Source organism: Somniosus microcephalus, chromosome 18 (assembly GCF_052327205.1).
Source record: "Somniosus microcephalus isolate GS21.2 chromosome 18, FLI_Smic_1.0, whole genome shotgun sequence".
Classification (NCBI taxonomy): Eukaryota; Metazoa; Chordata; class Chondrichthyes; order Squaliformes; family Somniosidae; genus Somniosus; species Somniosus microcephalus.
Window position 1 is genome coordinate 10,864,172 of NC_141004.1, and position 16,993 is coordinate 10,881,164.

General features: G+C 49.1%; 1 protein-coding gene across 1 annotated transcript in view; it reads right to left on the reverse strand.

The window, feature by feature from the left end:
* kcnd3 (potassium voltage-gated channel, Shal-related subfamily, member 3) overlaps nt 1-16,993 on the reverse strand; it is a 522,235-nt gene that overhangs the window by 16,977 nt on the left and 488,265 nt on the right. The window contains exon 5 of the mRNA XM_086011046.1: nt 5,742-5,801. Within this exon, the coding sequence (XP_085867172.1) occupies nt 5,742-5,801 (60 nt within the window). The remainder of the gene's footprint in view (nt 1-5,741; nt 5,802-16,993) is intronic.

Below are 16,993 nucleotides of genomic sequence, written 5' to 3' on the forward strand. Positions count from 1 at the left end.
GGGGGAATCACATAAAAAAGCACATTTACATACCAAATAAATCAAAAAAATTACATATTTAAAATGCCATTTAAATAAACATTTAAAACTCTGGGGGGCGATTTTCCCAGCCCTGGGGAGGCGGGTATGGAGGCGGGACTGCCGGGAAAATGGCAGCATCTGGGAGCGGGTACCCATCCCGCCCTCAACCCGCCTCCGTACCATCTTCCCAGGAGGCGGGTACCCGACCCGCGCCGGGTCCCGCCTCCCCGAGGCGGGAAGGGGATTAGTGCCAATTAGCTGCCGGTTAACAGGTAGTTAACGGGCAGTTTTTTGGCTCATCCCTATTTTCAGCCATAAAGTGTGGGCTTCCCGATGGCTCCGAACCTCGGCAGGGTCAGCGAGGCGAGCCGTCGGTCTGCGGGGGTCGGAGGGGCCGAGATGTCCGGTGTGCAGGTGAGTGATGGGTGCATGTGTGGAGAGGTAAGTGTGTGAGGTGAATGTAAAGTGTTTTAATAAGATTACTTACCTTTGCTTCTTCCTCCAGGCTTCATCCCTTTAGGCTGCGGAGCTGCCTCATCTCACCGGCAGAGAAAGCAGAATGGCCGCTGCATTCTTAAATGCTGCAACCTTCTGCTTTCTGCTCAGGAAGGCTTTCTAAGTGAGTCTTGAGTACAAGGACTCACCAAAGAACAGAGATTGTCAATACGATGACAATACATCTGTCAAAAATTTTTGACAGATGAAACATCATATGCTGACGTTCTCTGTAACCGGCTTCCCCTTAATGTGCTGGCTAAGCCCGCTGGGTGGGCTTAACAAGGCCAATCAATGGAAAAAAGCGTGGGTTGGCCAGGCGTCGATGGAGGCGGGACTAAAACCTGACAAGCAGCAGTCCCGCTTCCATCACGTCCCCATTGATAAAATCAGCCCCAAAATTTAATTTTTTGAAAAATAACTGTAAACGTTTTAAAGGGGTAAAAATAACTGTACCTTATTTTACAGGTGTTTTAATGTTTAAATAATTTGTAAAAGATTATTTTTACATTCATTTAAACTCTTATATTGGTAAACGCAGGCCTTACACCTGGCGTCAGAATTTCACGAGCCTTCGCTGGGCAGTAGTTGGGCAAATAGCCCGACCCTCCGCCCACGGATGTCCATTTATCCGGGGATGGCTACGATCTGTCAAGAAGATTCTTGACGGACGCAAGTTCCGGGTTTTCACGCATGCGCTTCGCACGTGGAAAGCCAGATCTTGCGGGGCCCTTACGGGTGCTGTGTATGCACCCATAGGCCCCGGAAAATACGGGCAATGGAATAATAAACTGCATTCAATCCAGGTCCGAGGTTGTAATTTTTAAAAATTTGCTTATGGGATGTGGGCGTCACTGGCAAAGCCAGCATTTATCACCCATCCCTAATTGACCCTTTAGAAGGTGGTGGTGAGTCGCCTTCTTGAACCGCTGCAGTCCCGTGTGGTGAAGGTGCTCCCACAGTGCTGTTAGGGAGGGAGTTCCAGGATTTTGACCCAGCGACGATGGAGAAACAGCCGATATATTTCTAAGTCAGGATGGTGTGTGACTTGGAGGGGAACTTGGAGGTGGTGGTGTTCCCATGCGCCTGCTGCCCTTGTCCTTCTAGGTGGAGGTCGCGGGTTTGTGAGGTGCTGCTGAAGAAGCCTTGGCTTCTGACATTCTTACACAAAGGTTAATGTGTGGCTTCATGTGTACGTGAATATTTTTGTGTTTGTCATGATGAGTGATGCTGGAGCTGGGTAATGTACTCTGTCCATTTCAGGCACCCAATGCCAACCTGAAAGCTCTGAGGGGCAGGTAGATGCAGAGCAAGCCTATGGGCCAACAATGGCCTTAGCTTCAAACTTGGAAATACGTCTCTATTGCAACAATGTAACCTGCACAACATTTGAAAGGACTTGCATTTCTCTAGCACCTTTCACGGCCTCAGATCATCCCAAAGCACTTTACAGCCAATGAAGTACTTTTTTGAAGTGTAGTCACTGTTGTAATGTGGGAAACGCGGCAGCCAATTTTCTCACAGCAAGCCCCCACAAACAGCAATGTGATAATGAGCAAATAATCTGTTTTAGTGATGTTAGTTGAGGGATAAATATTGGCCAGAACACTGGGGAGAACTCCCCTGCTCTTCTTCAAAGTAGTGCCGTGGGATCTTTTACGTCCATCTGAGAGAGCAGACGGGGCCTCGGTTTAACATTTCATCCGAAAGACGGCACCTCCCTCAGAGTCTAGAATACGGGGTCACAGTCACAGAATAAGGGGTCGGCCATTTAGGACTGAGATGAGGAGAAATTTCTTCACTCAGAGGGTTGTGAATCTTTGGAATTCTCTACCCCAGAGGGCTGTGGATGCTCAGTCGTTGAGTATATTCAAGGCAGAGAGAGGAACTAAGGGAAATAAGGGATATAGGGATCGGGTGGGAAAGTGGAGTTGAGGTAGAAGATCAGCCATGATCTTATTGAATGGTGGAACAGGCTCAAAGGGCCGAATGGCCTACTCCTGCTCCTATTTCTTATGTTCTTATGAAATGAAATACTAGAAAGCTCCTGCCTCCGCCTCTATAAAGTCTTAAAACAAATTAAGAAATAAAAGTACAAGGGAATTCACACAGAATTATTTCACTCAAAGGGTTATAGCTATCTGGAACAAGTTATCATGGAAGACTGCTGAAGCATACAGAATGGATTCATGGGACGAGTAGATAAGTTTCTGGAGAAAGAGGCATTGAAGAATAAGGTGCAAAGATAGGATTGAGATCACTCAATAAAGTGCAGGCCTGTTGGGCCAAATGTCAAAGATTGAACTACCTAATGTTTTTATTTACATAGGATTACATCGGATATACGGCACAGAAACAGGCCATTCGGCCCCACCAGTCCATGCCGGCGTTTATACTCCACTCGAGCCCCCTCCCATCTTTTCTCATCTAAATCTATCAGCATAACCCTCTATTCCCTTCTCCCTCATATGTTTGTCCAGCCTCCCCTTAAATGCATCTATACTATTCGCCTCAACCACTCCCTGTGGTAGCGAGTTCCACATTCTCACCACTCTCTGGGTAAAGAAGTTTCTTCTGAATTCCCTATTGGATTTCTTGGTGACTATCTTATATTGATGGCCTCTAGTTATGCTCTTCCCCAACATGTTTGGCAGATTATTCCAAGTCTCCATCGCTCTCTGAAGACTTTCTTCCTAATATCTATTTTCAGTGTACTTTCACTAATTTACATAGTTTGGAATAATTCAGTATATACCCCTTTATGGGACTTTAAGATAATTGCCAAAAAAAAAACAAAGAGAGAGATGAAGAGAGATTTTTTTACGTAGCGAGTTGTTGTGATCTGGAATGCGCTGCCTGAAAGGCCGGTGGAAGCAGATTCAATAGTAACTTTCAAAAGAGAATTGGAGAAATATTTGAAAGTGAAAAAATATAGGGTTATGGGGAAAGAGCGGGGTTGGGGGGGGTGGGGGTGGGATTAATTGGAGAGCTCGACCAAAGAGCCGGCACAGACACGAAGGGCCGAATGGCCTGTTTCTATGCTGATACTATGAATGCTAGCAGTGATGCCGCATAACAATCCAGGATACATTTGATGAGTTATTGCTCCTGATGTGGAACTTTGCTCAATGGGCTGTGACATGAATCTTGTCATTCATGTGGAAATGACTTATGAAATGATACTGGGCGGCCTGCTGGTGGCGCTGCCCAGGGAGCGTATAAATACTTGGGCAAGGGCCCAGCTTGCTCAGGACATTCTTTAACAGGAACTAGTGAAGGACACAACTAGACCTCCATCTTGAAAAACAGTTGATTAAAGCCTTGTTTAATACTTAGACCAAGTGCCTAGTAGTTTTCTTACGTCAGGCTGTATCGGGGTGCGTCCCCCCTGATTTCTGGTTATTAATTGTGATGGCCCATGGGTTGCGTACCCTAACCTCTGTACTCGATTGTCTGTTGTGTGAGACTCTGCACTGGGAGCGTAAACTCACAAACTTTTCCTCCTTATTGAACGTGCCAAGAGCTGAACGCATAGGCCGCGTAATTTGGCTCCTTTGCGCCTGCCTTTAGCGCCGCCGGGGATCGCTATTAGGGCACAAAGAGAAATTTGGCGGGGCGTTGCTGAGCTGAGGCGTTACCCGATAGCGCCGTGCCCCCGCCGGTAGCGCCCTGGTCTGCTGCGCTGCCGCCGATGACGCCATTGCTGTGCAATGCGGCCGCTTACCGCCCCTCCGGCAGAAATTCGGCTGCACCCCGCGAGGCTACCGCGGGTGATGTCAGTGCCAGCCTCGCGGATCGCGAACCGGGCCGCACTCCGCTGGCGGTGCGGTAATTAAAGGTGAGGTGCGGCTGCGACCCACGCCGCCATTTCCATCTTTTGGCCGACCTCCAGGTCAGCCCGCCCTGGCAGCCCTTGGCGTGGTCCGTGGCCGCCATCGCGCAGCCCGGCACCGCGCAGCCCTGGTGGGATAGTGTGGGCCATCGGAGGCCCTGCAGAGATCGCGGCATCACTCCCCTTTAACGGAAGGGGAGGGGCGGTGAAACGCATCAGCGCTAGGTGGAGTGGGCGCACAGCGCTCCGGCATTACCGCACTTTGTGCCCCCGACACTGCCCTGAGAGGAAGTGGAGCGCCCGAGATAGCGCACAACTTCCTTGCCGATTTGGTAAGCCGAATTTAGCGGCCGGGGCGGTGCCTCTGCGCTGGGCGCTAAATCTCCAGCGCTAATTCGGTTACCGCCCTCAAAACGGGGCGTAACCGAATTTAGCACCCAAAAAATTTGGAGTTTCCAGATCAGTCATTCAGTGCAAAAATATGTCAAAAGTGGATTTGTGTTAATAAGCGACTTTGCTTTCTAACCCGTAAAGTAGAGAATTCCTGACATGGCCTCCAATCCTTTCAGGCAACAACACACTGAAGAAAATGAAGACATTTTATACAGAGACAAAAGATCGCGCTCTTTGATTGTTCATTAAGGAGGACAATTTCCAATAGAATGCATGAATGTTGGGCAGATACATTGAGTGTCCTCTCCTTGCTCTTTCTGTTGTTTGCCCTCCCCAGTTTTCTGCTCTCATCTCCCAACTGTGCTAAATCTTGTTGGGGTAAAGTTTCACGGGCACCGGCCACCCGACAACCCCCCCGAGATCTCTGCGCTCCTCCAATTCTGGCCTCTTGTGCATGTCCGATTTTAATCGCTCCATCATTGGTGGCCGTGCCTTCAGCCGCCTGGGCTGTAAGCTCTGGAATTCCCTCCCTAAACCTCTCCGCCTCTCTCTCTCCTCCTTTAAGATGCTCCTTAAAACCGACCTCTTTGACCAAGCTTTTGGTCACCTGCCCTAATATCTCCTTATGTGGCTCGGTGTCAGATTTGTGTCCGATAATCGCTCCTGTGAAGCGCCTTGGGACGTTTTGCTACGTTAAAGGCGCTATATAAATGCAAGTTGTTGTTGTTTATAAACACAGTAGAATGTATCACTGCATCATTTCCCAAAATAATACCAATTCTTTAAAACCCTTTAACTAAGACACAGTGAGCAGAGGCTCTCGTTAGAATGATCCCTTGGAGATTGGCAAAGTCACACAAAACACAGTCACCAAAAGCACTGGGGGAAAACACTGGCGGAACAATCACACCACAGGGGTAGTCACAAAGACAGGGTACCAGGGAACATGATGTAGCAACTCATGCACTGAGGCTTAACTGAGAAAAGAAGAAAGATGTACCTTGGTAGAAGCAGATGTTCGGACTGATAAGAGGGGATCATCCAACATGTAGGCCAATCCCTACAAGACCAACAGAAGACAAAAAAAACCATCAGTTGTACAATTTTGAATTCCAAGTATTAATCTGAGCATTGTAATTCAGACACATTAGTAAGGAAAGCAAGAAATAGGAAGGAGCTCCGATTGGTTGCAATTCACCATCATATTGTTTCATCATAACCATCATCTCAACTCCTGAGGTTACACTGCATCTTTGTAACCACTGCCAGACTATCCTCACCCTATATTTTTTCATGATACATAAACTGAACTTTAAGAAGGCAGTTTTAGTTTTGGATTTTTTTATCTCTTCCCTTCCCTTCCTTTTTCCGATACAAAATTTCACTGTAGGGCTGAAGACCTGCAAACCAGAACTAGCCCCCCACCGCCCCCCCGCGCCCACCCCCACTAGAATTTAGAAGGTTAAGGGGTGATTTGATCAAAGTTTTCAAGATATTAAGGGGAACAGATAGGGTAGATAGAGAGAAACTATTTCCGCTGGTTGGGGATTCTAGGGCTAAGGGACATAGTCTAAAAATTAGAGCCAGACCTTTCAGGAGTGAATTTCAGAAACACTTCTACACACAAAGGGTGGTAGAAGTTTGAAACTCTCTTCCGCAAACGGCAATTGATGCTAGATCAGTTGTTAATTTTAATTCTGAGATTGCTAGATTTTTGTTAACCAAAGGTATTAAGGGATATGGGGCAAAGGCGGGTATATGGAGTTAGGTCGCAGATCAGCCATGATCTCATTGAATGGTGGAACAGGCTCAAGGGGCTCAATGGCCTCCTCCTGCTCCTGTGTTCCTGTGTTCTCCAGCTAAGTTATTCCATTGCAGTTGGGAAACTGGCATCTAACTAACAATGTGAAAAATTGTCCAGGTATATCCACCAATCCACAAAGAGCAGGGCAAATCTAACCTGGACAACTACTGCCCCGTCACCCTGCTCCCAATCTCGGTAACGTGATGGAAGGAGTCATAAACAACGCTATCAAACAACATTACTCATCAATAACCTGCTCGCCAACACTCCTTTCACGTTCCACCAGAACAACCCATCTCCAGACCTCATCGCTGTCTTGATCCAGACATGGATGCAAGAGCTGAGATCCAGAGGAATATTGAGAGTAGCTTTCCTCGATTTCAAGTCAGCATTCGACTGTGTACTGCACCAAGAGAGCCTGGTTATTACATCTGTACATCTGAGTCCAATTAATCCTTAGTCCACATAGACTGGGCATGTATTCCCTCGAGTATAGGAGATTAATGGGTGATCTAATTGAGCTGTTTAAGATAATTAAAAGAGTTGATAGGGTAGATCGAGAGAAACTATTTCCTCTGGTGGGGGGAGTCCTGAACAAGGGGGCACAACCTTAAAATTAGAGCCAGGCCGTTCAGGGGTGATGTCTGGAAACACTTCTTCACACAAGCGGTAGTGGAAATCTGGAACTCTCTCCCCCAAAAAGTTGTTGAGGCCGGGGGTCAATTGAAAATTTCAAAACTGAGATTGATAGATTTTTGTTAGGTAAGGGTGTTAAAGGTTACGGAACCAAGCCAGGTAGATGGAGTTAAGGTACAGATCAGCAATGATCTAACTGCAAAGTGCTACAGTACAAAGGGATCTGGGGGTCCTGGTGCATGAAACACACAAAGTTAGTATGCAGGTGCAGCAGGTGATCAGGAAGGCCAATGGAATCTTGGCTTTTATTGCAAGGGGGATGGAGTTTAAAAACAGGGAAGTCTTGCTGCAGTTATACAAGGTATTGGTGAGGCCACACCTGGAATACTGCGTGCAGTTTTGGTTTCCATATTTAAGATATACTTGCTCTCGAGGCGGTTCAGAGAAGGTTCACTCGGTTGATTCCGGAGATGAGGGGGTTGACGTATGAGGAAAGGTTGAGTAGGTTGGGACTCTACTCATTGGAGTTCAGAAGAATGAGAGGCGATCTTATCGAAACATATAAGATTGTGAGGGGGCTTGATCGGGTGGATGCGGGGAGCATGTTTCCACTGATGGGTGAGACTAGAACTAGGGGGCATAATCTAAGAATAAGGGGCTGCGCTTTCAAAACTGAGATGAGGAGAAACTTCTTCACTCAGAGGGTAGTAAATCTATGGAATTTGCTACCCCAGAAAGTTGTGGAAGCTGCAACATTAAATAAATTTAAAATGGAGATAGACAGTTTCCTAGCAGATAAGGGAATTAGGGGTTACGGGGAGAGGGCAGGGAAGTGGACATGAGTCTAGATTCGGATCAGCCATGATCCTATTGAATGGCGGAGCAGGCCCGAGGGGCCGTATGGCCTACTCCTGCTCCTACTTCTTATGTTCTTATGTTAACTGAATGGGCGGAACAGGCTCGTGGGGCTGAATGGCCTCCTCCTGTTCCTATGTTCCGATGTTCCTCTGTAATCTACTTTCAGCTAAAGACTACATTTGATCTTCACTCCCTGGGTGCAATGCCACAAGAGATCAATTAGTATATCTACACGGACGATAAATGAATAAATTATGAACTGAGAATAGACTGGATGAATGAAGGACAAAGTTAAGCTCTTTGATCTGTTTGCAAACACATTGACTTGAGAAGATGCTACACAGCGATCCAGTACTTACAGGTCAATCACACTTCAAAAGAGTTTTTCCACTATCTGACTGGAAGGTTGGGTGTTTACAGCCTGCCATGACCCATAAACTAGTGGGAAACTAAGGGAAACCTAAATTGCAGGACATCATTAAGTTTCAGAAGAGTTAAAGAGGAGGCATATCAAGAAGAATTCAGAGGTGATGCCAAGCTTGTATTCTTTGTGCCTGGAACCAGTATGGGATGATGACCATTAAAGTACTCGTTATCTCAGCAACACCACAACTGTAAGTGTAAATCGCCCAACGCGCGCAGCGGGCAAATCGCGTTAAGTGGCGGGGACTGTGTAGAGAAATAGGAATAATAAGCACTAATGAACACCATTAACATACTATTCTGTTCTCACTGGCTCTCGCTTTCTATTTGCGTTGTCTATAGATTTTATTAAGACTAGAACATAGAATGAATCAGGAGATGTTTAGCCAGAGATAGCCACCTCCCCTGAGAGCTCTGAGTCTGTTTTAGCTTCCCAATCCATCTTGTCCTATTGTAGAAAATGGACTTTAATCGGTTTATAAGTGAGAATGAAATTATAAAGAATATACCTACCACTATAAAGCACGAATGTAAGAAGTCACACAACACCAGGTTATAGTCCAACAGTTTTATTTGAAATCACAAGCTTTCGGAGCGCTGCTCCTTCACCGGACGAAGGAGCAGCGCTCCGAAAGCTTGTGATTTCAAATAAAACTGTTGGACTATAACCTGGTGTTGTGTGACTTCTTACATTTGTCCACCCCAGTCCAACACCAGCATCTCCACACCATGAATATAAAGCACAGAGTTCACAGCGCAGTACAAGTTGATATTTTGTTATTGAACTTTAGTTTTTCCTCACCCTGTTTTCACTTCTCGATTGAAGATGCTGAGTCATGCTGAGTCATGCTGGGACATGTCGGGTCATGCTGGGACATGTCGGGTCATGCTGGGACATGCTGGGTCATGTCGGGTCATGCTGGGTCATGTCGGGACATGCTGGGTTATGCTGGGACATGCTGGGTCATGCTGGGACATGCTGGGTCATGCTGGGACATGCTGGGTCAGGCTGAGACATGCTGGGACATGCTGGGTCATGCTGGGACATGCTGAGTCATGGCTCCAGGAGCCAATTCCGATTTCCAGCACCTCACCCCAAAGAGGCGTCCTTCACTTGTGACTGTCAATAGACACTGAGGGAGCCTATGCCGTTAAACATGTGTGTGCACGCACACATATACACATGCGGACATGGACACACACGTGTACAAGCACAAATCTACACACCAACGTGCACACTCACACACAAAAGTGCACAAGCACACTCACATGCGCGCACATATACATACACATGTGCATAAGTACACACGTGCACACGCACACACACGCACAAAAATGTTCACAAACCCGTGCACGCACACACATGCACACACACATGCATGCACACATACTTTGGGTAGTGATCAGGACCAGGAACTCTGGGTTATTCTCTTTCCCTTTCCTAAGATGTCCTGTCTTCTCCAATTACACACGGACAAGCATACACAAACACATGGACAAGCGTGCACACACACATGGACAAGCGTGCACACACACATGGACAAGCGTGCACACACACATGGACAAGCGTGCACACACACACGCGCACACACGCGCACTTTTCAGCTGGGCGGTGATTAGGATAAGGAACTCAGTGCGGCCAGTCCTACAGTCCCTATCACCGCACTGACTCAGTGCAGCAAGGCTCGAAACTGGGATCTTCCTGCATCGTATGGATCACGTGTGACACTGGACAGCTGATGTATTGGAGGGAGCTTGTGATAATGAATTTTAACAAGAGAAACACAACTAAATAATTTGAAAATCCAGAAACAGGCTTGTGATGAAATATGCCATTCATCAGGCACTGTATTCTCTGTGTTTAGTTTAGTTTCAGTTTCATTTCCTTACCTGGATTGTATTGTGTGTAGGGCTCCGCCCATACCTGGCCCCTACTTAAGCAAGTCCCAGCGTGTCTCTCAGACAGTACAGCAGATCTCTGGATGAGAGACACTTCTCCAATGTGTATTACTTTCTGAGTTAATAAAAGCCTTGCTTTGTTCCGTTAACATTGAGTCTCAGATTCATTGAGGCACATCAATTTTATTAACTCAATTTTCAACACAATGGACCAACTCTTGAAACCCGAACGTTTGGATTTGGACCCGCATGCTTCGGACGCATCGGCACGATTCGGACACTGGTTTAAGTGTATGGAATTCTTCCTGGACAATTCCGCAGCCATCACAGGTGCTACGGACGCTGAAAGTATGAAACTCGGAATCCTGCGGAATTGGGTAAGCCACCGGGTTTACCCCCTCATCCAAGACGCCGAGACGTACCCGGCCGCCTGTGACATCCTAAAGGCACATTAGCAGCAGCCTACGAACGAGGTGTACGCAAGGCATCTGCTCGCTACTCGCACACAGCGACCTGGGGAATCGTTGGATGAGTTCCTAGTCACCCTGAAAACGCTTGGCAAAGACTGCAAGTGCCAAGATGTAAAAGCCGCAGTGTACACTGACGAGCTTGTTCGTGATGCCTTTATCGCAGGCCTCAGCTCCACTTACATCCGGCAGAGACTACTGGAAAAAACGGGATTGGACCTGAAACAGGCTGTGGACACAGCGCGATCCCTGGATGTGGCCCAGAGAAACTCGGACGCCTACTCTTCGGCCCACGCCGCCCACGCCGCCACGTGTGCACCAAGGGTGCCGCCATCTTGGAAGGCATCTTCCCCGCCCGGCAGCCCGACACCGTCGGGGCCCCGCTCTCCCCCCAGAAGCCCTACGACAGCCGCGACGCGTCGGGGCCCCAACTGCTACTTCTGCGGGCAGCCGAAGCACACCAGAAACCTGTGCCCGGTGAAAGGCACCACCTGCTTTAAGTGCGGTAAGAAGGGACACTTCGGGAAGGTGTGCAGAGGGAACCCCGCTGGAAAACCCGCCACCGCCGCGTGTGCGCCGTGGGAGCGGCCATCTTAGAAGCCATCTTGCCCGACCTCGTGGGGTCCACCATCTTGTGAGCAGACAGCGTGGACGCCATCTTGTCTCGATCAGGGCCCTACAGTGGCATCGGTCACAGTGGACCAGACCAGACCGCACCCGCTATCCAAATCAATGGTGGACATCGAGGTAAACGGGTGCGGGGTTAAATGTTTAATTGACAGTGGAAGCACGGAGAGTTTTATCCACCCTGAACTAGCACAACAACTCTCTCTAACGGTGGTCCCTGCTCGGGGCACCATCTCTATGGCTGATAAAACCCAGACATCGACCATTATGGGTTACTGCGCGGTACAATTGTCCGTTAACGGAACTGTATACGATAATTTTAAATGACTAATCATGAAGAATCTATGTGCGAGCGTGATCCTCACAGAATCACAGAAACCCCACAGTGCAGATAGAGGCCATTTCGGCCCATCGAGCCTGCACCGACACATATCCCACCCGATCCCCGTAACCCCTACACCAACACATATCCCACCCTATCCCTGTAACCCCACGTATTTAATCCCCCTAACACTAAGGGTCAATTTATCATAGCCAATCAACCTAACCCGCACATCTTTGGACTGTGGGAGGAAACCGGAGCACCCGGAGAAAACCCACGCAAACACGGGGAGAATGTGCAAACTCCACACAGACAGTCGCCCGAGGCCAGATTCGAACCCGGGTCTTTGGTGCTGTGAGGCAACAGTGCTAACCACTATGCCAAAGCATCATGCTCAATTACGGTGGGTCCCAGCCGCCCCTCACAGTGTGCAGTCTGGCTACCCTGAAGGTAAAGCCGCCTTCGCTATTCGCGAACCTTACTCCCAACTGCCGGCCAATAGCGACCAAAAGCAGGAGGTACAGCTGGGAGGACAAGCGGTTTATCGCGACCGAGGTAGACAGGCTCCTGAAGGAGCGCATTATCGAACGCAGCAACAACCCGTGGCGCGCCCAAGTGGTGGTGGTGAGGGGTAGCGAGAAGAAGCGGATGGTGATAGATTATAGCCAGACGGTTAATCTATACACCCAGCTAGATGCCTACCCGCTACCCCGCATATCCGAGATGGTGAACCAAATCGCCCAATACCGGGTGTTCTCCACCATCGACCTCAAGTCAGCGTACCACCAGCTCCCTATCAGACCAGAGGACCGCCCGTACACCGCCTTCGAGGCGAACGGACGCCTCTACCAATTCCTCAGAGTCCCCTTTGGGGTGACGAATGGGGTCTCGGTCTTCCAGAGGGAGATGGACCGCATGGTCGATGACCACCACTTGCAGGCAACCTTCCCCTACCTCGACAACGTCACCATCTGCGGTCACAACCAGCAGGATCACGACTCGAACCTCGAGAGGTTCCTGAAAACCGCACAAAAACTCAACCTCACTTACAACGAGGACAAGTGCGTTTTCAACACCACGCGCCTCTGCATACTAGGCAGCGTGGTGGAGAATGGGGAAATCGGGCCAGACCCCGACCGATTGCGCCCCCTACGGGAGCTCCCCCTGCCCAACACTCCCAAAGCCCTGAAAAGGTGCCTGGGGTTATTTTCTTATTATGCCCAATGGGTCCCCAATTACTCCGACAAAGCCCGCCCCCTCTTGAAAGCATCCTCTTTTCTGCTCTCTGCTGAGGCCCACGCCGCCTTCAAAAGCATTAAGCAGGATATTGAGCGGGCCACGCTACAGGCAGTGGACGAGAACACTTCCTTTCAAGTGGAAAGTGATGCGTCTGACTTTGCCTTGGCGGCCACCCTCAACCAGGCGGGGCGGCCCGTAGCTTTCTTCTCGAGGACCCGAGATCAGACACTCCTCCGTGGAAAAGGAGGCCCAAGCCATCGTGGAGGCAGTGCGCCACTGGCGCCACTACCTAGCCGGCAAACGCTTCACCCTACTTACCGACCAGTGCGTTTATGTTCAATAATAAACAGAGGGGGAAGATTAAAAATGATAAGATTCTTAGGTGGCGGATCGAGCTCTCCACCTTCGAGTATGACATCATGTACCGGCCAGGGGCCCTTAACGAATCCCCCGACGCCCTCTCACGAGGGATGTGTGCCAGCGCCACCGGGGATCGGCTACAGACCCTCCACAACGACCTCAGGGGTCACACGGCTGTTCCACTTCATAAAGTCCTGCAACTTACCCTACTCGATTGAGGAAGTTCGGTCTCTGACCAGGAACTGCCGCACTTGCGCTGAGTGCAAGCCTCGGTTCTACCGCCCAGATAGAGCCCACTTAATCAAAGCTACACGGCCCTTTGAGTGGCTCAGCTTAGATTTCAAGGGCCCCCTCCCGTCAGTCGACCGCAATGTTTACTTCCTGAACATTGTGGACGAATACTCCCGTTTCCCATTCGCCTTCCCCTGCCCAGACATGACCAGCGCCACGGTCATTAAATGCATCAACAGCCTGTTCTGCCTGTTCGGTATGCCGAGCTACATCCATACGGATAGGGGGGCGTCCTTCATGAGTGAAGAGCTACGCCAGTACATGCTGTCCAGGGGGATCGCCACGAGCCGTACCACCAGCTACAACCCCCAGGGTAACGGCCAGGTGGAGCGAGAGAACGGGACAGTATGGAAAGCAGTCACCCTAGCTCTAAGGACCAAGGGCCTCCCTATCTCCCGCTGGCAGGAAGTCCTCCCAGATGTGCTCCATTCGATACGGTCGCTATTGTGTACTGCCACTAATGCCACGCCTCATGAACGAATGTTTGTCTTTCCCCGGAAATCCACCTCAGGCGTATCCATGCCGTCTTGGCTCTCCACCCCAGGTCCGGTATTTGTACGAAGGCATGTGAGGGGCCACAAGACGGACCCTCTCGTGGAGTCAGTGCACCTACTCCACGCCAACCCCCAATACGCGTATGTCCGGCACGCCGACGGAAGGGAGGACACCGTGTCCATAAAAGACGTCGCCCCAGCCGGTAACGACGACAACCACGACCACAACAGCAACAACGATCACAGCAATTCTTACCCACCCACTATCCTTTCATCACCCCCGGAAGAACATCGACCAACGGTGCCCCCACCAACTACCCCTTCAACAACCCTGGCGGCACCCCCGGCAGAGACCCAGGAGGCCACCGGGGACACCCAGCCGACACCCGCGGCACCACAACAGCCACGTCGGTCACAGAGGACTATCAAACCCCCGAACAGACTAAATCTGTAGAAGGGGTGAATGTGATGAAATATGCCATTCATCAGGCACTGTATTCTCTGTGTTTAGTTTAGTTTCAGTTTCATTTCCTTACCTGGATTGTATTGTGTGTAGGGCTCCGCCCATACCTGGCCCCTAATTAAGGAAGCCCCAGCGTGTCTCTCAGACAGTACAGCAGATCTCTGGTTGAGAGACACTTCTCCAATGTGTATTACTTTCTGAGTTAATAAAAGCCTTGCTTTGTTCCGTTAACATTGAGTCTCGGATTCATTGAGGCACATCAAGGCTCCCCTATATTTCCCTCTGGTTGCTAAGAGACCTGCTTTATACTCACAGTGAGTATTTTTGCTCATACACTTTACTGCTGTTAAATCGGTGTTTTCGTGCTTAAAGAATTTTAAATAGTCCAATAATTTGAATTAAGCAATGTAAATAACAACAAAGTGAGAATTGATTGCTGAAGATTTGAATATTGGCTAATTTGAATGAAAACTTAATTTAATTTAAATTAAGACTAGACTATTGAGTGAATGGAGGACTAAGGGTTTGGCAGGGCTTTGACCAGTTTTAAATGAATTTCGTAATGAATCATTAGAATCATGGAAATTTACAGCACAGAAGGAGGCTGACGTTAGAAAACTACTAGGCACTTGGTCTAAGCGTTAAACAAAGCTTTAATCAACTGTTTTACAACATGGAGGTCTAGTTGTGTCACACAGAATCTACAGTGCAGATAGAGGCCATTTCGGCCCATCGAGCCTGCACCGACACATATCCCACCCTATCCCTGTACCCCCACGTATTTAATTTCCTGTTAAGAATGTCCTGAGCAAGCTGGGCCTGTGCCCGAATATTTATACTCTCCCTGGACAGCACCACCCGTAGACCGCTCAGTATTATTTTATAAGTCGTTTTTCATGAATGACTGATTCATGTCAGAGGCCATTCGGCCCATCCTGTCTGTGCCAGCAGAAAACGAGCTATCCAGCCTAAACCCACTTTACAGCTCTTGGTCCGTAGCCCTGTAGGTTACGACACTTCGAGTGCATATCCAAGTACCTTTTAAATGCGATGAGTGCCTCTACCACCCTTTCAGGCAGTGAGTTCCAGACCCCCACCACCCTCTGGGTGAAAAAAGTTCTCCTCAAATCCCCTCTAATCCTTCTACCGATTACTTTAAATCTATGGCCCCTGGTTATTGACCTCTCTGTTAAGGGAAATGGGTCCTTCCTGTCCACTCTATCTAGGCCCCTTGTAATTTTATACACCTTTATCAAGCCTCCCCACAGCCTCCTCTGTTCCAAAGAAAACAACCCCAGCCTATCCAAGGTCCACGGTCCCTCTGTTCCTCTACACTTCTCAGTATCCTACCATTTATTGTGTATTCCCTTGCCTTGTTATCTTCCTCACTATCAACCACACGGCCATCTTTTTCCCCCTCTGTTTTCTCATTTTCCTAATTTTTACAAGTTCACAGGTTGAATGTTACATAGAGTCATAGGGCTGGATTTTGTCAATGGGGACGTGATGGAGGTGGGACTCCCACTTTTTGGGTTGTAGTCCCGCCTCCATCGACTTGTGGCCAATCCACACTATTTTCCCTTGATTGACCTTGTTAAGCCCGCCCAGCGGGCCAATTAAGGGACACCTGGTTACTGGTGACGTCAGTGATTGACATTTCATCTGTCAAGAGCTTTTGACAGATGAAAAATCAGCGTTTGACAGCTCTGTGAAGCTGTCAAACACTGACAATCTGTCTTCTAACTTGAGTCCTTCTACTCAGACTCAGTTAGAGATCTCTCCAGACCAGAAAGCAGAGGCTGCAGCTTTTGACAGTTCAGCGGCCATTCTGCTTTCTGTGCCAGTGAACTGAGGGACTCCCGAGAACTGACGGAAGGAAGCCTGCAGGAGAAAGTAAAGGTAAGTAAAACTTATTAAAACACTTTACACTTACCTCACACACTTACCTCTGCACACATGCACCCATCACTCACCTGCACAACGGACATCTCGACCCCTCCAACCCCTGCAGACCGACGGTCTGCCTCGCTAACTTGGCGTGGTTCGGAGCCGTCGGGAAGCCCACACTTCAAGGCTAAAAATAGGGATTAGGCAAAAAACTGCCTGTTAACTACCTGTTAACAGGCAGTTAATTGGCACTGATCCCCTTCCCGCCTTGGGGAGGCGGCTCACAGCACGGGTTGGATACCCGCCTCCTGGGACATTGGCATGGAGGCGGGTTGGGGGTGGGATGGGTTCGTGCCCCCCAATTCTGCAATTTTCTCACCACTCCCGCCTCCAAACCCGCCTCCTCGGGGCTTGGAAATTCGAGCCCACAGAGGCAATACGGCACAGAAGGAGGCCATTCGGCCCATTGAGTCTGTGGCGGC